The sequence below is a fragment of the Microtus ochrogaster genome, chromosome 15 (assembly GCF_000317375.1).
Source record: "Microtus ochrogaster isolate Prairie Vole_2 chromosome 15, MicOch1.0, whole genome shotgun sequence".
NCBI lineage: Eukaryota > Metazoa > Chordata > Mammalia > Rodentia > Cricetidae > Microtus > Microtus ochrogaster.
The window spans coordinates 42,712,947-42,734,124 of NC_022017.1; the positions used below are offsets into that span (position 1 = coordinate 42,712,947).

Consider the following 21,178-nt stretch of genomic DNA (forward strand, 5'->3'; position numbering starts at 1 on the left):
GTGTATGTATGTGCGCACACGTGTGCATGCGCGCACACACGCATTCCTTGCTGTTAGTAGTAGCACTCGTGTTTGGGAAAAGTAAAAGATCACTCTTGGTTTTGACGCTGCATGTCATGTTTGCTTGTTCACTTTCCACATACAAGTAACTTTCAAGAGCAGTATGTGTCTCCTGCAATCTGATGAGGTGCATGGGGCATGCTGGGCATGGCTGGCTGGGAGAGATGGACGTGTGGCCGCCCTGGTCTGGGAGTTGTTTACAGGAGGTGCAGGTAAGACATCAGTCTTCACTGTAGTCACACAAGAAGTCAACACAAGAGTTGGTGGGGGGTGTTGAGGAGTTCCTCTGATTTCCACTTGGGGTGGGAAGACATTCCCAGAATGCCTTTGGTCTGGGTGACACCCAACTGACAACTGAGTTTCTCTTTACTTGTGTAGTAAACGTTTCTGTGGTCAGAACTTCCAGGCAGTGAGTGTTTGACACTTGAAAACTGACTTAATCTCCCAATAACCCAGTTGGGTAGACACTGCTGTCATTCCCGTTTTATAGATGGGGGAGCAGAGGCGCTCAGAGGCTTAGCCATCTGTGTAGCAGGCGAAAAGTGGAGCCCATAGTTAGGCCCAGGCCGTGTGACATCAGCTCCAGGACTGTGCTCTGCATGCCACTCTGGGTTGTCCCTTACAGTGTGACATTTCAGAATTTTCCGTTCATATTCTGTGGTGGGTGTATTTTATCCATCCCTTTGATGGTTTCAACTGTGCCATCAGGAGTCTGAATATATCACACACAGAATCTAGATTTACCCCTGGGCTGCTTCAAGAGCCTTTATGGGGTCGGGTGGTGCGGTGAGGAGATGGCTCATCAGGTCCGACTGCTGACTGTGCAAACATGAGGACCAGAGTTCAAATCCTAACACTTTACATACGACACTGGGCGTGTCTGTGCACTCCTATAACTCCAGAACTATTGGAGGCAGAAAGAGCCTGGACACTCAGCATCCATCTCTGGCCTGTTTGTTCATGAGCCTGAGTGCACACATGCATACGTGCTTATCAGCCTACACACACTAGAAACTTCGAGGGGGTCTCAAGGGAGAGACAGGACCCACCCAGTATTGGCCTGAAACTGTTGAAGTTGACCCATCTGTTGGTGCCTCTACCTTCTCACTAGAGAGATGTAGGTGGAGAGTGATGGCCACCTCAGGACACATCTCTGCTTGAACCCGCTCCAGAAGACTTGAGTGCCAGCCAGGAGTGGGGAGATCCTTGCTGTTAGGGCTGGCAATGTGGCGGATTAGTTTCCAGGGAGACCACGATTGCATTTTGAAGCCAGGCTCCTTGCAGCTGAGCATGTGCCATTAAGGAAGTCTTTGAGTTGGGTTTAATGGTCCTCCTTTGTTTTGAAGTGACTGTTTACTGAACCTTCAAAGCCAATGTCACAGCAGGATGTGATATGGGGCCTGAATAATTGCAGCAGACACCCCGATAGGAAGCAGGTAGTGAGGAGCCTAGCCGGGAGTAACCCTGAGCCCGAGCCATTGCTGGGAAGGACGGAGGTCATTCTGCAACCAGAAAGAGACCTATGGTCCCATGGAACCTGGTTCCTAGGGAATTTAGCCGTTTGATGTTGTGCTGGCCCTAATTAGGGATACCCTAATTAAGTCAGAGGAGGCAGGTTTTTTTTTCTTAAAAAAAAAAAGGGAAATGTTTTGAGAACATTTCATGAGGGATTACTTCTGAAAGATTATATAAGTTATATAAAATTAGTGGAAGAAAACCTAGAAACTTCAATTAAATGAAGTCACCCATAAACACCAATTACAAAGTGGGTTACATACTCAGGCTCACAAAAGCCTAGACAATTAAAGTACTGTGAAATTTCCTTTTCATCCAGTCTTCCCTTCCCTGTGCGTGAAGTTATATAAGCTATGCCAGTTTCCGTGACGGCCATGTGACTCTGTTTTGTATGTCTATAGTAAATTCCACTGGGGACATGTGTTTGAGGACCTACTGTGTTCCAGGTCCAGTCTGAAGTGCGGGGGCTATAGAGTAGCAAACAAAATGGGCACAGATTTCTGCCTTTGGAACCTAAGGGAATGATGACAGATAAGGGACAGATAAGTGGTGTCGATCAATTCTTAAAACAAAACCTTTTTATTTTTTATTGTTATTTATTTTATGTATATGGGTGTTTTGCATGCCTGGTGTCCTGGGAGGACAGAAGAAGACATTGGATCCCATATGGGGGGGTTATAGACAGTTATGAGCCCCTGTGCAGGTGCTGGAAATTGAAAATTGATCTTCTGTAAGGGCAGTGACAGTGCTTTTAGCCATTGGACCACCTCTCTAGCCTCAGTTCTCCTATGTGCGAAAAGGAATCCATGCAATGGCACCGTCAGAATAGTGTGTTTTCAAGGGTGGTGAGGGAGAGTCTCTTGAAAGGGGACACTGAGTAACAGCGATGATCTGCGGAAGAATGGCTCAGTTTGTGCAGAGACCCTCAGGTGGGCGGCTAGCCTCCTACCTGTGTTTGGGCTAGGCCAGTTTCACACTAGCTGAAGCAACACTGCAGTTAGTACAGTCTTGCAGCTTTATCCTCGAAGGATTTATCTGTGGCCTAAAGGAATGCACTTCTCAAAGCTTCTGGAACCTGAGTGTCTCGCAGAGCACGTCTCTGCTTACATTCCTGTGTGTGAGCGCTCATCTTCTGGATCATTTCGAAAGATGTTGGATGTGGACATTCGTGCCGAGAGTTTGCTGAGTTCCCAGTTTCCAAGGGCTTAGGGGGAGGACTTTGCCGTCTCATCTCTTCCTGTGGTCCTCCAGTCTTGCTGCCTGCCTGGTTTTGAGAAAGCAAGAGTGTCTTCTCATGCAGATTCCTAGGCTCACCCTTAAATTCTTTGTTGATCTGGGGTGGGGCTCAGGAATTTGCCCTCTCAGCAAACCCTTGCCTGTTCTCTCTAGGTTTTGCCGGGATTGCAGTAGGGGTCAGTGTGTGTGTGGGTATGTGCTCAGGCCACCATGAGCTGCCAGAGGCTTCCTCTGTAGTTCATGAAACAAGAGGCTCCCCCTTTTTTATGTATGTGTTCGTTTCATCCCACCATGGATATATCTGGAATATATTCCAGGTGGACGTATTGAGTCATGCTAGCCATGACTTTGGGGAAATGCTTCTCGTCTTACTGCTTTCTCTTCCTTCTTACTGGGAAAAACAAAATTCTGTTTCCTCTTTGAGAGCCAGATGAGGCATTACCCCATTTGGGGGACTCCCACCAGCCGCCTTTCAGTTTTTCCAAGTTGGAGACCGCTGCCCTCTGAGGCTTCGGGGCAGTGGTTTCAGCTTCAGCCTTCTTCCAAGACTGAGCTTTGTAGCATATTGAGCGCTTCTCTTCAAGGCTGTGCGCTCATGAAGTGCCTGTGCATGGCAGACACTTTAGTGTCCTGTCCAGGAAGGGTGCCTTTGTATGCTGACTCATTAAAGCAGAGCGAGCTCTTGTGCTACTCACCCCCTCAAGCACTCCCTGTTTCATGTACCTTTGCAATCATCCTCTGGGGCAGGGACTAGCCATTAGTATCTTTTACAGATGGAGACGCAGTGGCACCAGGTGATGAAGTCACTTGGCCTCTCAGGTCACTCTGAACAGATCCAAAGCTGGGCCAGCTGACTCTAGTCATGCTCTGACTCCTGAGTGTGTTTGTCCGTCAAGGCCCTCTGCCCCTGCGTGGTTGATTGCCAGTGGAAACACACACACACCCATGCATGCATCCACACACGCACCCACGCACGCACAAGCATTGTAAAGAGAATTACAGCACCTTTTGTGGTCCATCAGGGCATCTTTCCTGGAGGGTTGGGGTGATGGAAATGGGGTGATGGATGAGATGCTGTCTGTCCAAAATGGAAGCCGATTCAATACACAGTTTGGCCATGGCTAGGCCCTGGGGCAGGTTCATGAACCCGTGTCTGCCTCTGGGAGGGTTGGGTGAACATAAATGCTAGCTAGCGAGAGAAGCAGGATCTCAAAGGTCAAAGTCATTTTGGAGTTGGTAGGTGCATGCAGGGAAGAGCATGCATGGACGGATGTGAAGTCGTGAACTTAGAAAGACTTTGAACCTTGTGGGGTACAAAGGTGTGTGTTTTGCTTGTCATCTCATGGCTATTAACAAAGACAGGAACAAATGAATGGAGCAACAGCTCTGGACTCTGCACAGGGAAGGTTCCATGAGGCAGGCATTAGCCCGGCAAGGCTTAACGGTATACAAACGTTCCCTAGGTAAGAACATTGGAGCCCTGTGTTAGGTGCTTAAATAATGAGTTCTCGTGTTTCCTGAATTGGAGAGTCAGCCAGGTGAAATGATGGACCAGTTTCACTGTGGAGGAACTGGGCAAATTAAGCAGCAATTCGTATCATAAAGTGGGAGTGAGGGCAGCCCCTCTGGCTTTGCTCAAGTCATTTGCTCTTTCTGTGTCTTGTTTCTCGTGGAAAGGACACGTTGAGTACTCACACAGACCTCTGTAAGGTAGCTGTGAAGTCCTTTTGTGCTCTGCTTAGTACTGTCCACACATACCGGGTTGTTCTAATGTTGCTTGTGGTCCCTTTGGAGTCCTAGGTGGGGACCCCTTTGAAAACTTTCTCAGGCAGTGAAAGGTGCACAGGCAGCCACTTACCTGTCCTCTGGTGGGAGGTAGTGTCTTAAATAGTCATTGAAAAAATAGCAGAGCAGTGAAAATCTAGGGCTGTGTGTGTGTGTGTGTGTGTGTGTGTGTGTGTGTACAGACAGGTGAATTTGGAGAACAGGAAAGGAGTGGAAGAGGAGTTTTGTTTGCAGAGAAATCTGGAGTGTGGAAATGCATGCGCTACAAAATGTGGAAAAGAAAAGACCCACAGTGCAGGCCATTGTGATCCCTATCTCTCAGGAGGTCAAGGAGCCTCACGGGTTTGCCAGCCTAGTCTTGCAAACAAGTCCCAGGCCAGCTTGGGCTACACAGTGACACCTTGTCTCCACAAGAAAACAGACAAACAGTGAGGTCCCGGATGCTGTGTGGACGCTGTTGGCAGAGGTAAAGCACACACAGCTCAGATGCCCTAGTCTGGCCAAGGCTGCCCAACGTATGTTTCCGCGGTGAAAGCAGTTCTAGGTCTGTCTACTCTGTAGACACTCTACCTTTTATTTCCTTGTCATTTAAATTTAAATAACGCGCAGTCCCTAGTGGCAGCCCTGTTGGATAGCTCATTGGATGGACAGACAGACAGACCTAAAGACAGATGGCTTACTTGCTTGGTTTCTGGTAAAGGACCTAAAAAACCCAAGCAAGTTTGAAGATATAATTGATGTATTTGTTTAGTTTTTTTTTTTAATTAAGTGGAGATGTAGCCGTATGCTCCGAACACATCCTGAGCATCCACCCTGGCAGTGTGGGTAAAAGGGAAGCTCAGTGCCCTTGCTTTAATTAGAATAGAAGAGCTTGAGATGGAGCAGCCTTTCTGCGAGGGGGCAGCTGGATGGGGACCACCTTTTGTGGGCGTGCCTTCCTTTTCCCGGGCGTCTTTATTGCTGGTGTACTTGGGCAAGTGTGTGAGGGTGGGCGGGCAAGGAAGCAACAACCGTTGATTATCCCCAGACTGTCATCCACCTGATGGACAGGGATAATTAGTGGATTAAGCAAGTCCCAATCAGAAAATAAAAGCCCGGGACTGGTATTTATGATGGATGGGTTCACCCAGTGCCTTTCATCTGAGGCTCTTAGGAGACCTGTATCTTGCATGTACGCCAGGGTGGGGAAGTTTAGTTTGGGGGACAGAGCTCTGACAGGCATTCCTGGGCCCTGACCCTAATTATGCACGCCCACTTCTGGAAGCTGAATGCATTCCTGAATCCAGAGATGCTCGGCTTGGGTCAGAAGGGCCTCTCCATGCTTCTTTGCTTTTTATCTCCCTGGAGGCTCAGCACTTGGGAAGGGAGCCTGATGCTGTGAGCGAGGGCCGACCTGGGGACAGTACAGTGATGCTTCCCAGTGCCACAGAAAACCCGAAGACGAGAAAGAGCTCACTCCCATTCATACAAGCGACAGCCCCTGCGTGCTCCGGTGTGATTCGGGCTATTCTCTATACAAGGTATTTTCTTTGTGTCGTGCCTGCTTTTTTCCCCCATGGCCGACCTGACCACCTTCAGAGTGACTGCACGGTTCTCTGAGGTGTCGTTGTGTTTCTGGAGCATTGCCTCAGTTCTGCCTTGGCTCCTGCAGGACACATATCTAAAGCAGGACCTAATGGCTGGCTGAGTCACTTTGTCACACTGGACTGGATCCTGAGACTGCGTCTGTCCCTCAGGCTGATTTGACTCCCCAGAATCAGGGTCAGTTCGTTAGTCAGAAAGATCTGACGTCAGGTAGTTCTTACCTTTCTCTGGGATTCCGGGCCTGTTTCCTCCTATGCAAAGTCATAGTGTCACAGGCTTTGTTGCGACATGTCGTGTGAATGTGCTATAGGCTGGACTCCTCAGGAAGTGTTCCATGGCAGTCCGCAGTGCTGAGCTCAGGTTATCCATGCCACTGCCCAGGCGCCTCCCACCCCCCACCGCACTGCCAGAGCAAGGAAAGCAAAGTCTGTATTTTTGCCAAATCTCCGGGGTCAGGTCCACCAGTTAATACTTAAGAAATGCAGATACAGATAGAGCCTGGTGCCTAGCAACTGTTTAGAAAGTGCTGATGTTGGAAGCGACTGTCGCCAGTGATCTCCTCCAAAGGGATACAGGGCCAGTCTGGTCCTACCTGCCTTGTATGTCTGAGCTGTGCTGGTTTCTCAGCCAGCCTCTGTCTGACCCCTTCTGGGCAGGACCAAGGTCTTTGAGCGGAACCCAGTTCCCTCTAGCCTGTCCCAGCTAATCCCCTATTTTCTTCCAGGTTCAACCCTCCCTAGTTCTCCTGGTTCCTCCAATGTTGTGGGTTTTCTAGCCAAGGTCCCTGCCCTCCTGGGTCCCTTGAGTGGTGATGAAGGAATGCTATCAAATTCCTTCAGCTGTCCCTTGACCTTGGCTGTCACGGAGGGGCCGGTGTGGGAGAAGCAGTTGGTACATTATTTATGGTGCACGAGTAACCAGCCGTGCTGAGGAGTTCCACAGTTTGTCCCACACTGAGTGTGGGATGCCATCATTTGTCTAATAGAGAACAAAATCAAGCAGGCCACCCCAAACCTGAGTGTCTGTTGGCTGCCATCTTTATCCTGCTCTTGCATTGGGTGAATGCTTGACTCCTGGCTTGGGACAAGTGGAGGCTGGGGAGGGGAAGGAAGGGGACTCCGCCATAAGGACTTCTTCATAGGAAGAAGGTGGTTTACAGACTGGCTAGGGGCCACCAAATTCTTGAAGGGGAAGGAGATTTAGGAAGCCCTGTCCCTACAAGAGAAAGAAAAGAACTTTATTCTTCTCTTCCTAAGGGACCAGGCTGCTGCCAGGTATGCGATCCACAAGGCGGGTTTGCATATCACCTGGCCAGCTTGGAATTGATGTCACCTGTCCTCAGAATGAAGGCCACCGTGGCTCCCTCTGCTGTTTTGTTTGTGGTTCAGCTCTGGACTTTGCCCTCGAAGGCTGGACTCGGCTGCCTTGTCCACCCTGCCCAGTTTTGCTCCTATTCAGCAAAATTGTGCCACCTCAGTGTCCCCTGGGTGCTTTGTCCCCTGCCAGTCCTGTCTTCCACTTCCTTGTCATTGTACCAGCGAAACCTCTGTCTAATGTGACATTTCCTTCCACGAGCCTATCCTCTGACCTTGTCTCATGGTTTTGAAGGAAGAGACCGTGGCTCGCAGCTCATACATGAATCGTGTAATGTACGAAGTCGAGGGAATGGGCGCAGCTAATCCGGGAGGGTAGGTGAGGAGGATATATGGCACGGAATGTTCTGGAAGAAGCAACGTCTGTGTTGGGCAGCGAATGAAGCTTGCAGAATTATTGAGCCCCACCTTCCATCTTGAGTTTTGAAGAGAAGACAATCATTGGGTGGTGTTTGGAGCATGATGGGAACCCCACTAGGTGGCTGCATGAAGTCATGTGATCAGGAAAGACCCTCTCTTCTGTCTGGTGTACTTTGATGAATATCTTCTTTTTGATAAGCAGGGTGCTTTTCTCTTTCTCGGCTCTGGTGTCATCTGAGTTCAGTGTTCAAGGCTTTTAAGACCTCCCTTCCACTTCCACAAGGCCTCAGATGGCTCCTGGGGAAGAGGGTCTGGTTTTGCCTGTGACTCTGGATGAAGCAGACTCCGTGCTGGGTGGAGTCTTGCTTTCTTTGATTGTGGTGTGTCTGTAAAGTTCTGGAACCTACAGGTGTAGTCTGATGACCCCGTAGTGTGTGGGTAGGCGTGTGTCCTTCAGACTTTTCCACTGCACCCAGGACACCAGCGAGAAACACACACACACACACACACACACACACACACACACCAGAATCACCGTCTCCCACTTCCTGGTGGAAACTTGGAAGTGCAGGCCTGGTTTGGTGTTGCTCTCCCAAGGGTTCTGAGTGCATCCAGGGTCTTCTGAAACCTGAGTACCACCTTTATCAAGTCTTCAGTAGTTAACACCCCAGGGACTTTTAAAAATTGCCCTTCAGTCTTTCCACAGTTAGTCCTGCCCACACCCACCAAGCCTTTGGCTTTTTGTAGTAAGATTCCTTTCCACTGGGTAGAAACTTTTCCATGACAGAAACATTAAAAAAAACAAACAAAAACCCTGGTACATACAAGTGGTGTCACCTTGTTTTCAAGTTTTAATAACATTTACATCTTATTTTTTCATTTTTCAACAATGAGGGTTTTGTTTTCTGTTCTTAGAAGTTTTCCTTTCTTCTTCCTTCTTCCTTCTTCCGTCTTCCGTCTTCCCTCCCTCCCCCCTCCTTCCTCCATTAAATAGCAGACTCCCTAAAACAGGTGGGTTTGACACTGATAGATCCTCAAATAGCATTCAGTCAGGAGACAGGAGAGTGCTGCTTTTGGCAGCCTTCTTATGGCTGGGTGGGCGTTCGTGGGTGGGAAACTGTGTGCTGTATCCCTTGACAAGAAAGGGGACCCTCCTTTTCCTTTCTTTCTTTCTTCTATTTTAGGAACCATTGAAGTGAGGCTCCAGGTAGGGACAGATAAAAAGTTTTTTTTTCCCCCCTGGCAGCCCCGGGAGTTGAACCTAGGGCCTCACACACACTGGGTGTACTCTGTACCACTGGGCTATCCCCCTCCCCACACACATACACCAGGTTTGAGCTATTGTGGTTCTCAGGCACGCTGCTGTGGTTTGGGGTCAAGTACCTCATTGTTTAGGATCTGCAGACAGTCTGCTGACTCTGTAGGCCTGGTTGCCTTGATCTGTTCTTCTCAAGCAAGGTCTCTTGAGTCACCTTTTGCCTCCCACCTTGGCTGATTCTACAACTGGGACCAGGGATGAGGGATCCCAGCCAGCATAGCCTGTTTGCAGCGTGGCTCCCAGTGAGCATCCTGAAGGGTGGGGGATCTCTCAGAACCTGCAGATGCCAAGACCCGCCGCCTCGAACATGGCCTTTCTGCCAATCACCACATTCAACCCCTTGAGGCTTGGCCTGATTTATTCATTTGTACAGCTTTTCTGAGATATCATGCATGTATCATACAATGTGCCCGTTTGTAGTATGTTCTCAGAGTCACATAACCTTACCGTGATATTTTTGAGGCCTTTCTTCACCCACGAGAGAAACTTCCTGTTAGCTGCCATTCCCAGTTTCTCCCCCAGTGCATCCACTCCCTGCACCTCCAGCAATCCCTGAACTGCCTTTTAGCTCTTTTCCCTCCGTTTAATTATAATTAAATGTCCTTGACCAGCCCCACCCGCACCCTCGTTCCTCCCACCGCTGGATCAGGTGTTCTAGGTTCCCTAGTGGTCAGAGCAACTGGGGTTTGTTTTTCTGTGTCAGCTGTTTTGTTTAGTATTACACTCTTAGCTTCATCCTGGTTACTGCAGTGCCAGGATGAGCCGTATTCCAAGGTGCAGATAGACGTGGTCCGTAGCCCACCGTCAGCCGATGGACACATGGGTTGATGCTTTGTGTTAGCCATTGTGCGTAGTGCTGCAGGAAACCCATGAGTGTGGGTGTGTCCTTGTCTCATCTATTCCCCAAACCAACCCTGTGAGTTAGTTAATGGTGTCTCCATGCAGAGGTCCTGTGACGGACTGATGTCACCAGCAAATGGGAGAACTTGTCAGCTCAACCTAGGCGGTTCCCAGGTTTCTCTTCCCTATTCTTCTCCTGCAGTCTTTCAGTGTTAATGGGTGGTGCTGCTCCTAAGGGTGGGGGAATTGTCCTATTCCTGATCTTAGCCAAAAGGCAGTGATGTGACTGAATTGTTTTAATTATTGTCATTATAGGGAAATGGGCCCTAAAGGGTCCAGCAATTTCCCCTAGTAAATTGTGGGCCTGGCCAGGCCTGGCTGCACACGGAGCTTAGGTGATTAGCCTCTGGCTAACCCACCGTGTTGTCACTTAGTCGGCTTCAGATTTTTTTTTCTTTTTTCTTTTTCTTTTTTTTTTTGTAGATAGCATTCATGGTGACCTCGAAGTCACAGTGTGACTGAAGCTGGCTTTAAATTCCCAGTACTCCTTGACTGCTTTCCAAGTGCTGGGGTTATAGGCATAAAACCGCACCTGATTCAACATGATAAATCTTTGGTGGAGAAGGGCTGTTTTCACATTGTGTTCCATTTTGTAGATGGCAGAGGCACGTCCAGCTAGAAGCAGGCTGGTACTTTTCTAAATGTCTGGACAGGTCTCTAGAGGCCAGCCAGAGGGCTCTGAGTTACCCTGGACTCATTAGTTTCTGAAAAGAGTAATTTCTATATAGATTTGATAGAGACATAGTGAACAAAGAGGAGTCAAAATAGATCTTTGTAGTGTCTCGATGGGATCGCAGTGCTGGTCGGAGTACCCTCAAGGTAGATTGGTCTCGGTCAGTCTCCCTTCCTTCTCTCCCTCCCACCCTTCCTCTCTCCTTCTCTCTCCTCTCTTCCGTCTCTTGCTGGCTCCCTGGCTGGCGTGCGTGAGTGCGTGTGCGTGTGTGTTTGCGTGTGTGCGTATAGGTGGGCCAGAGGACATCCTTAGGCAGCGGGTCTCAACTTTCCTGAGGCTATGCCCCCTCAGTTTGTGGTGACCTCCCAAAACCATAAACTTATTTTGTTGCTACTTCATAGCTGCAGTTTTGCTACTGTTACGAATAGTAATGCAAGCATCTGATTTGCAACCCCTAGGAAAGGGATGCAAACCCACAGGTTGAGAACTGTCCTAAGTTACCATCCTCGGGAACGTTCTCTGCCTTGTTGGAGACCAGGTGTCTCATTGGCTGGGCACTCACCCATTAGGTCAGACTGGCTGTCCAACAAGCCCTGGGGCCAGCCTGTTTCTGCCTCCAGTGCTGGTGTTCCAAGCATACGCCACTGTACCCTGAATTTTTATGTGAGTTCCGGGGACCTAGCTCAGGCCCTCATGTTTGCTTGCTGTCTTTCCAGTCCCCTTGGCCCTTATTTTTTTTATTTTCCTCACATCATCTTTTATAGTGCAGGCTAGCCTTGAACTTGGTAAGTAACCAAACCAGGGCTGCTGGCCTTTAACTCCCAAGTGCTAGGATTATAAATGTACACTAGCGTGACAAGCTCACTTGTTAATATTTCAGTTCTGTTGTTGGGCTGAAGACGTCCCCAGGATAAGGACCTTGTGTCAAGAACCATGTCTAGACTTTGGTTGGCCCGACTCAGATGTAGCCGCCGAAGGGCCTCTACCAAGAGCCCTGGTGCAGCTTAGGGTCCATGTGAGCAAATGGCTGCGATGAGACCAAGCAGGACCCAGATGCACCGTTGCAGAGCAGCTGGGGGTGAGCTGGCAGCATATGCAAAACAGACTGCAGGACTTGGCCTGGTAGGAAATTCATGGTGTAATTGTTGCCAGAACCTCTAATTTGGTCTTAAATTTTTTTTAATGTAATGACTTTATTGTTTTCATTAAAATGATACATGACCCTTATAAAAACAAAACAAAACAGCGTGCCTGGAGGAGAGTACAAAGAAGAAAGCAATGTATTGGTGCAAATCTTAGCTCTCAGAAGCAGCCCATTTTAATCATAAGACAGCTTTCCATGTAACCCGTGTGCACATTTTCAGGTAGAATTGATGGCTAGAGGAATATATAAAAGGGTAAATTTTTTTAGCAAAGTGTTAACTCTCATGCATATAGGTTTCAAAATGAAACATTTTCTTTTAACATATTGGAAGGAAGTGACTGAAGAAGTAATTCGAGCAACCGGCTGGACTTCTGATAGTTCTTGACCAGAAGAAAGGGTTTCCAGGTGTTTCTTAACAACACTGTTCTAAGCCAGGCAATAGTGGCACACCTTTAATCCCAGCACTTGGGAGGCAGAGGCAGGCGGATCTCTGTTAGTTCAAAGCCAGCCTGATCTACAAGAGTGAGTTGCAGGACAGTTAGAGCTGTTACACAGAGAAACCCTGTCTCATAAACAAATAAATAATAAAAATGAATAAAAAATTAATTTTAGTTATTCCTTTCTCCTCTTAGCAACAGAACCAAGAGGTGGCATAATAGTATTTTTACCTTGTCAAGATGCCCAACATTTGTATTCTGTTCTGTGCCTGTGACCCTGGGTGAATGATTCTGTGATATGCAGTACACCCACCCATGGTTCTTCCTTTACTGGGTTTAATTGGGGCAAAGGCAAATCACCCTCTTGGTGGATGGCTGCTTCATCTCGATATATATATATATCGGGAGGTGGCAGGATGCACTCCTGTTTGCCCTGGCCGCAACTGCACCTGCTCATTTGCCTTTGTGTCTCAGTCCTGTCCTCAGGAGGAGCGGAAGACCTCCCGTGCTGACTTCCGGACATGGTGGGGATGTGCTGAGGGGTCCCTTAGAGAAGTGGGATTGGACTTCAGAGCTCAATTAAGAGGAAAGATGATTAGTGTTGATTCTAAGGGCCCTGTGAACATGAAGGACAGACGGCTTGCTCTAGGTAGCCCAGGAACGGGAGGAGTCCTCTGGTGGCTGAGGTTTGCCGGGGAGCCACCTGTTGCCATAGTGTACATAGATGTTGGAGTTCAATATCAGCTATATTTAGGTTATTTTCCAGCCTTGGGAGTCTGATAGGCTGATACTACTTCCCGATAGCCACCTGTCCTAGGGAGGGGTTTCAGTCACCCACCTCCCTGCTCCTGGGACAAAGGTGAGAACAGACAGAGCCGTGTTGCATGCACAGGTGACCCAGGAGAGAGCCTTGAATGTTCTGTATTTTTAGAATTTCGACCTACCATGTACATGTATTGACTCCAAGGTGTAGGCATCAGAGTCAGCGAACCTGGTTCCTGTTGGTGTCTGTGGTCACTTACAAGATTTTCGGGATAGGGTACATCTGAAACGGCTCCTGAGCCATGGCCTGTGTGTGTCGCGTGTATTCTTCAAAGGAGGGTCACATCTGCAGATTGTTCCTTGCGTGGTTGGAAATGCTTGTTTGGATCCTCACACTGTGACTGATTGCTGGCTTTGTTCTGTCGTAGGGGAGCTATCCAGTTTGGGAAGATTTCATAAACAAAGCTGGAAAGCTGCAGTCCCAGCTGCGGTAAGTAGACACGTGTATTATACAGGAGAAAGGTGACATCCTTAAGACAGGGGAAGGTGGGTCAGCACACGTCTGGTTAAATTGAGAAGTGTCACAGGCAGAGAGGCATGGAACGGGCTCTGCTCAGAGCAGTATCAGTTCGTATTACCCTCCACCCCGCCCCCTGCAGCCCCGTGTATGAAATGGGACTCATTTCTGCTCTGCCTCCTGCCACAGGAAATTTCAGAGTTGATTACATGGGGTAATAGTGGATACTCTTTATGTGGCGCCCACTGTGTGCCAAGCATATGCGACTTTGTCAAAAGTCTCAACCCCACAAGGCTAGGGTACAGCTCTCAGCCGAGTTTTGACTGGTGAAGTCAAGGCACAGGTAAGAGTGTGTTCATAGAGATGCCACCAGTAAGTGACAGAATGGAGATTTACACACGAGCTGTCCGCCTCCAGAGTCCAAGTACTTTCTCGTCCACCTGTATTTTCCTTCCAGGTGCAGAGTTGAAGTCTCAGTGTTGACTGGTACTCAGTCCGGTCACGTGATATTATCTAGGACAGACCATCTATAGAGATTAGCCTTAGCGGTGGTCGGTTGGGCTAGGGGTTTCAGAGGAGACCGACTACAGATGGGTGAGAGGGATCCTTAGGAGCTGACGGGGATGTTTTCAAGTTTGGAGTGTGGCTCGCTGCAGAGTTCTACATTTTTTCTAAAGGCCAGGAAGAGCAGCCCTTAGACCTTGAGAAGAAGACATTTACGGCGTGAAAGTTGTGCCTTGCTGGGCAGGAGCAGCGCATGCCTTTTGATCCCAGCACTTGGGAAGCAGAGGCGGGAGGATCTCTTTGAGTTTGAGGCTAGCCTGGGCTACAGGGTGGGTTCCAGGGCAGCCGGGGCTACACAGAGAAACCCGGTCTTGAAAAAACAAAGCCTCAAAAAGTTTCTTGAACACTATCAGCTGCTGAGTCTCACCTAGAGCCCGCATTTCCTAGTGTGCCTGTTTGTTTTCATTTGCTGTGATAGATAAAGCACCTACCTGTTGCAGCTCCGCCCTTTGCAGCAGTACTCGGGGTACTCCAAGGAGCATGGGATGCTTGAAACCGACTGGGTAATCCTCACTTGTGAAGTTCGGGGATTGACTGGCTTGGTCTGAGATGGATGAGGATGGAAGAGAGGGTAGAGCAATAGATAGGGGTGTTCTAGGAAAAAGAGCCACAGGGGTGGTAGGCAGATGAGGGACATTTCTGAGTCTCTGCCAGTGCATACCAGAGTCTACTGCTCAGAGCTGCTGCCATGGGACTAAGAGGCACATGACTCCCCTCTGGCTAGAACTGGGCAGGAGTGCATGGGCTTCCTCCAGCTTCAGTTGTGGTGATCTTTGCTGCCTTGTGTGTGACCCTCAAGTGAACACTGAACTCTTGAGTTTGTGCCTTCTTCGGTTGTCTGGCCCTTGACCCTTTCCCTGTTTTCTGGCTTGCTGGGTCATGTCTGGGTTTTCATCTGAGGTCCTCACCAGCCTGTCCTCATGGAGCTACCCTGGCCTCCTGGCCCTATCCCATCCACCGCTTTATTTATTTCCCACAGGTTAGTCTCCCTCTTTGGGGGAGGGGTCTCCTCCTGAACCACAGAATTTAAATTTCCCCTTAGTTTTTCTTGTCCACCCTCTGCCAGTCAGATGGGCTTTGGTGGTAGACCTTGAAGTATGAGTTCACTGCTTGTCTTGATCACAGAAAGTAAAGCTCAGTGAAGACTTCTCTCCACTTGCCTTCCGCACCCTCTCTTTAGGTCTTCTGAGGTCAGGGACATTTTTTTTTATCAGCTTATCAAACAGCTAGCACCTTCATGAGAGTAAATTTTGTGTCTTGGAGAAAGGCTGCAGTTACCGCTGCAGGAGCTACGCTTCTGTCCTGGGGTGTGTAAGCTCAATCTCTCCTTTAGCTTTGCTGGTTTCGTATTTGCTCTGTGCACACAGACAGGGCCGGAATGTCGTGCGATGATGTCAGGAAGCACGGTGTGACTGTCATTAGAGAGCTCTTAATTCCTCAATATTGACCGGCATCCTGATTTGCAGCGGACTCCAGTGACTACAATGAACAAGGCTTGTCTGCAGCCGGCTCATAAGATGTGGGTGACTGGCATTGAGTTGAAGGAGAATAAATCAGGCTGGCTTGTCAGATAGTAATCGTAAGTCAGAATGAGCTATTTATAAGTCTCAGAATGTTTGATCAAGATAACTTTTTCAGTATTTGCATTTGGTGTCAACACTTTAAAAATATGCTTTGGAGTGTGTGTGCACGTGTGCGTATGTGTGCGGGTGTAGTATGTGTGTATTGTGTGTGGAGGATGGCTGCTTTTAGAACTGAGCAGATACAGTCCTTTTTTGGTTTTTCCGAGACAGGGTTTCTCCGCGTATCCCTGGTTGTCCTGTAATTCACTGTAGACCAGGCTTGCCTTGAACTCAGAAGTCTGCTGGCCTCTGCCTCCCACCTGGTTTGAGCAGATCCATTCTTGATCTACTAGGCCTCCCCATTTTGAAATCTGGTCTTAGGGACCGTATCCAGAACCTTTCAGAAACTGTTGCTACATTGAAGAGAGACCATTTCTTTTCTGCACTCTGAACTCACTTTCTAGTCCTTGTTCTTCTTTTACCGACTTTGCCTTCTTAGGAAGGCTCAGTGGAGACGAAGAGTCATGTAACACACACAAACTGGAGAGACTCCATCAGTCTTTGAGTTGGTTTTAAGTCCTTGCATGACGGGGGGTGGGGCTTGTTGTTTGTCACAGAGCATTCTGGGATACTGGTCATTTCCTCAGTTCACGATGTTGTAGGTCAGAGTGCTAGGAACCAGCAGGCTGCCCAGTGCAGCCATCTGGGTAGCGCTTAAGGGAATGGGTAAGCATTCAGAAATTCTTAGGACATGAAAGAGTCTTAATTCTTTCCATGGTTGTTTTTGAGGACTTCAGAAAGATGTAGTTGAGAGAGCATCCTGAGGCTGAACAAAACAAAAACAAATGGAACCAGAGAACAGTATCCGAGTCTCCTGATAGTTGGGATTTGGGAGGAAAGCTGTACCCTGTTAGCAGCCTGTGCTGCAGTGGTCGAGTCAGTGCTGGGCGTCAGGCTCTCGGCTATGAACTGGTCATCTCTAAAATGTCCTGACCTGCGTTCTCAGTTCCCCTTTTTCGGCAGTGAGTTGTTGAACTTTTCTGCTCTTCAAGATTTGGTTCCCTGCTAGTTTGTGTGTGCATACATTACTTTCCTGTGCCAAAGCTGATGTCACCTGTGCAGTCTATACTCTGAAGGATACTTTCTTCTTCTCTGGAGTAGAAACACCTCCCTTTTATTTCTTTGCAAAAATGTTCTTGGTAGTTTACACAGCGAGGCCATTACTAGGGTTGAGGGCTAGGGGGGGAAAAAACAACACAACACCATCTACTGCTGGATTGTTTTCTCTGGAAGGTTCTGTTCACTCTGTAGCAGAGGTTTGAGCCCAAGAGCTGTGATGAATTTGCCAGTGTGAGACATTCCTCATGCTTTTGTTATCTGTTTGCATTTTAGGACAACAGTAGTAGCAGCAGCTGCCTTCTTGGACGCCTTTCAGAAAGTGGCTGACATGGCCACCAACACACGTGGTGAGCAGATGGAAGGCTGCCTTCCAGCACTAACTGAATCCAGCACGTGGGCTTCTCCCTCTGGGTGGCTTCTCCAGAAGATACAGCTTGAGTTATCAGAGCTTGGCTGACTCACAGTTTTCGTCTATTTTTAACGCTGTGGGGTTGCGCGCAGGAGAAGTTGTAACTGGTTCCTCAGATAGTGCAGCACAGTAAAGACTAGATGAGAAAGGAAAGGAGCCACTGGTCCCTCGGGAGGTGGCCTGCTGTGGGCGTGGTTGCTCCAGTGACGTCACCCTTGGTCGGGTCCTCTCCAGCACAGGTTACCCTGCGATCCTCCTCGTTCCCTTGTGGAAGGGAATGAGAAGTCCTGGAGATGACTGCATGACTACTGTCTTTGGTTCTCAACAAATAACGGACTCCTTTTCTAATAGGCACAGCATCCCCTAGGCCGTATCCATCTGTCTGTCTCTAGGCTGCAGACCCCATGAATGAGAGACTGACACAGTCCTGATGGCGTCCCACGAGACAGTGTCCAGAGCCTAACAGATATTTAAAATACATTTACGAAAGCAGTGATTGAAAGGTGACGTCTTTTGAAAAGATTGAATGGTTGCAGAGAATACCAGCGATATTCATAACATGCGAGAGGCACCAGGAGGAAGGGGATACTCTTAGGCCTCCCTTTGTGCAAGGGCCTCCCCTCCATTCCCTTGCAGTCACTCTCTTCTGCCTCTTCCTTGCCTGGCGGTTCTGGGCTCCCTCGTTGGGTGCATACCTGTGCACCTGCTTGCTCATTGTCATTGTGACATCGGGAACCTTGGGTGTTGAGAGCATTGCTGGGGGAGGGGGGAATTGTTCCCAGTACCCCCAGTGGTCCATAGCCATTGACCATAGGCATTTAATTAAATAATAGAATGAAACTGCAGACCCTTTTATTGCAGGACTATCAGGAGACTACACGGATCAATATGTTCCCCCTTGTCCCTAACGAGCACACAGTTTGAGTGGGGAGACAGATGTGTGAATAAAGACGCCAGTGTGGAAATGTGTGGATAATATGTGTGGTACAGTAATAGCTGAAGCACAGAGTGCCAGGGGAGTATAGGAAAGTGAGCAATTAACACAGCTGGGGGAATCAGGGACATCTTCCCAGGGGAGGCATTGTTTTCCTCCTTTCTGAGATGCCAACAATATCACAAAAAAAAAAAGTTCCCACAGAGCTGTGGCAGTGACATCAGCATCTGGTTTGTCTGTGTGGTGAGGGATTTTAACCTGAATGATTTTAAATCCCTGTAAAATTACGACCTAACTTACACCTGCCTCTTGTAGAAACTTGGGAATCTGCTACTCTGAAGAACTTAACGTGCAAACCAGTGTCTGTCACTGTAAAACGTGACTGTTCCTCTCGGGTGCTTTTCCTTCTCATCTCAGCCGTGTCTGGAATTGTCAGTCTTTGGGGTACTTTCTGTACCTGTCAATCAGATGTACATTATTTTGGGTATGCACTATGGGATGTGTGCAGGTCAGAAGACAGCTGGCAGGAGTTGGTTCTCTGTTTCTAGCGTGTGGTTTCAGGGCTCCAGTCTTGGCAGCAAGCGTTGTTACCCGCTGAGCCCTCTTTTTTTTTTTTTTTTTAAAGACATGGTCTTAGGTAGCCAAGGTTATGTAGCTGAGGATAACCTTGAACTCGTCCTGCTTCTACCTCCCAAGTGCTGGGCTTACTGGTGCGAGCCATCATGCCCAGCATGGGAGTGCATTTCCGAGGCTCTAGGATTCAGAGGATGTTTTTGGATGTTACTGTTAAATTTCTGGATGGATCATAAAGGGGCAGCTGGAGAGGCGACACCGATTGTCTGTGATTTCCTGCAGTAAGAACTTGAGTTTTTGAAGAGCTCCCAGGGTGCTTTCTGGTAGGAAATTGGAGGGCCTGGGAAGTCTCATGCTTCTAGAGGAGGGAAAATAACCAGCAATTGTTTGTTAGAAAAAACACAGGAAGAAGCTCTTTGTAGAGCCGGGCTTTGGGGGCCGTTCCTGTGGCTGCAGACCTGTTTGTCACACTGAACAGACCCCAGTGTGACCTATCTTTGCCGTTTGGTTTCAGGTCGTTTTGGCAGCAGGTTTGTGTAGAGTCCAAATGCACAGGTGCTTTCTTTCCTTGGATGTGGATACCCGTGTCCTTAAAGAATTTATGGCTGACAGCTGTTTCCATGGTGATGAAAAGAGTAACTTGGAAGTTTTTCTCTAATGTCAGCAAATTAATTTTTAGTCATAAAAAGGAAAAGTTATAGAACATACTCTTTACTCCCTCCCCCCCCCCAAAGTCTAAAAACCAAATTTAGCCTTTCCCTTCGTAGAGATTAGATTTAGTCTCCTTTATAAACATTTTTGTCACCGCCCTCTCCGGGAGAAGGAAAGCTAGCTGCAGATCGGTATGTAGTCCTGATGGCTGCTCCCAGGAAGCGCTGATCCCATATTTTTGCTTAGACTATAGTCCCGTTGTCTTTCCTTGCCAGCACCTGTAGATCCGCCATGCTCTTCCTGTTAGACAAATGGAATTCCAGTTCCAGGATGGAGCGAGGATCTAATTATTATTCTGTTGATGGGATTGTATCATGCCCAGGTATTTGCCATGTTAGGCTGTGCTGCAGTTAATGCTTGTACGTCTATGAATGTCCTATGATTGTTTCTGTGTAGTGTATGTGTTTATGTACGTGTACGTATGTGGAAGCCAGAAGTTGGTGCTGGGAGTCTTCCTCCGTCACTCTCCATCTTGTTTTTGTGTGTGCATAGGATGCATGTACATAGTCATGTATGTTGGTGTACCCGTGGGTGTACAGGCACGCTGCGGTCAGAGGCTGATGCAGGGTGTCTTCCTCCACCCCTCTCTACCTTGTGGTTCAAGGGTCTCTCACTGAATCGTGATCTCATCATTTCAGCCCAGCGTTCTGGCCCGTGGCTTTAGGGAGTTGCCCCTCTCTCTACGTGTGCTCCAGCTCTGGGGTTCCAGGTGCCCACCGCAGCACTCAGTTTTTATGTGGTGGCCGGAGATCCAAACTCAGGCTGCTCTCTACACACGGGGTCCTCTCTCCAGTGGAGTGGCCTATTCTTAGCGGTATCTGCATCACCAAGGGAGGAATGACCCTGTACAAGATTGTTTACACGTGGGGTGGTTCGGTGCTGTTTACTCTGTGGAAAGAGTCTCCTCCTTTGTCTTTTGCTTAGAGACCTTAAAGGTAGTATTTTAACATCTCTCTAGTTAGTAAAAGAGAACTATTACCTCTCCCCTCTCTTCCTGTTTCCCTTTCTGTCCACCCTTCCTCTCTCCTTCTCCGCCCCTCCTCTTCTCTCCTCCTCTACCCTCTTCCCTCCCCCTCCTTATGCCTTCCCCTTGTCCCCTCTTTTCCTCTTTTTTAGCTTTTTGAGGCACAGAGTCTGTTCCGTCTACCGCCACCATGCTAGGCAGGTGCATATCAGAGCGTCTCGTTCCTGTGTAACTGTCACTTAGAGCCCTCAGCCCATCTTCCTTCCTCGCTACCTTCCCCAGCCTCTGGGAACCACCACATTATGTTCAGTTTCTCCAAGATCAACTTTTTAGATTCCACAGGAGTAAGGTCATAGGCTGCTTCTGCTCCTACTGATTTCACTCACATAGTGATTTCCAGTTCCATCCCTATTGTGGTCAGAACCAGAGCTTCCTCTTTCACAGTCGCTAGGGTTCCACTGATTATCTGTACTGTACTTCCTCTAGTCTTGTGTTGGTGGTCTCCGTTCCTCGGCTGTGGAGAACAGTCCTGCTGTAAACAGAGCTGCGGGTGTGTTTCCTCGTGCCATTTCTTTCCTTGACATATCACTCAGAAGCTGCCTCGCTGGATCATATGCTAGCTCTATTTTTAATTTTTGGGGAACCTCTAAGGTCCTGCAAGAGACTGTACTAATGTAC

General features: G+C 48.5%; 1 protein-coding gene across 5 annotated transcripts in view; it reads left to right on the plus strand.

Annotated features, from left to right (window-relative positions):
- The window catches only part of Mtss1 (MTSS1, I-BAR domain containing), a 137,328-nt gene that overhangs the window by 10,171 nt on the left and 105,979 nt on the right, over window positions 1–21,178 (plus strand). For all 5 annotated transcript variants that reach the window (XM_026782454.1, XM_026782455.1, XM_005354568.3 and 2 more), the window contains exons 2-3: window positions 13,576–13,637; window positions 17,183–17,256. In XM_026782454.1, coding sequence (XP_026638255.1) covers window positions 13,576–13,637; window positions 17,183–17,256 — 136 coding nt within the window. The remainder of the gene's footprint in view (window positions 1–13,575; window positions 13,638–17,182; window positions 17,257–21,178) is intronic.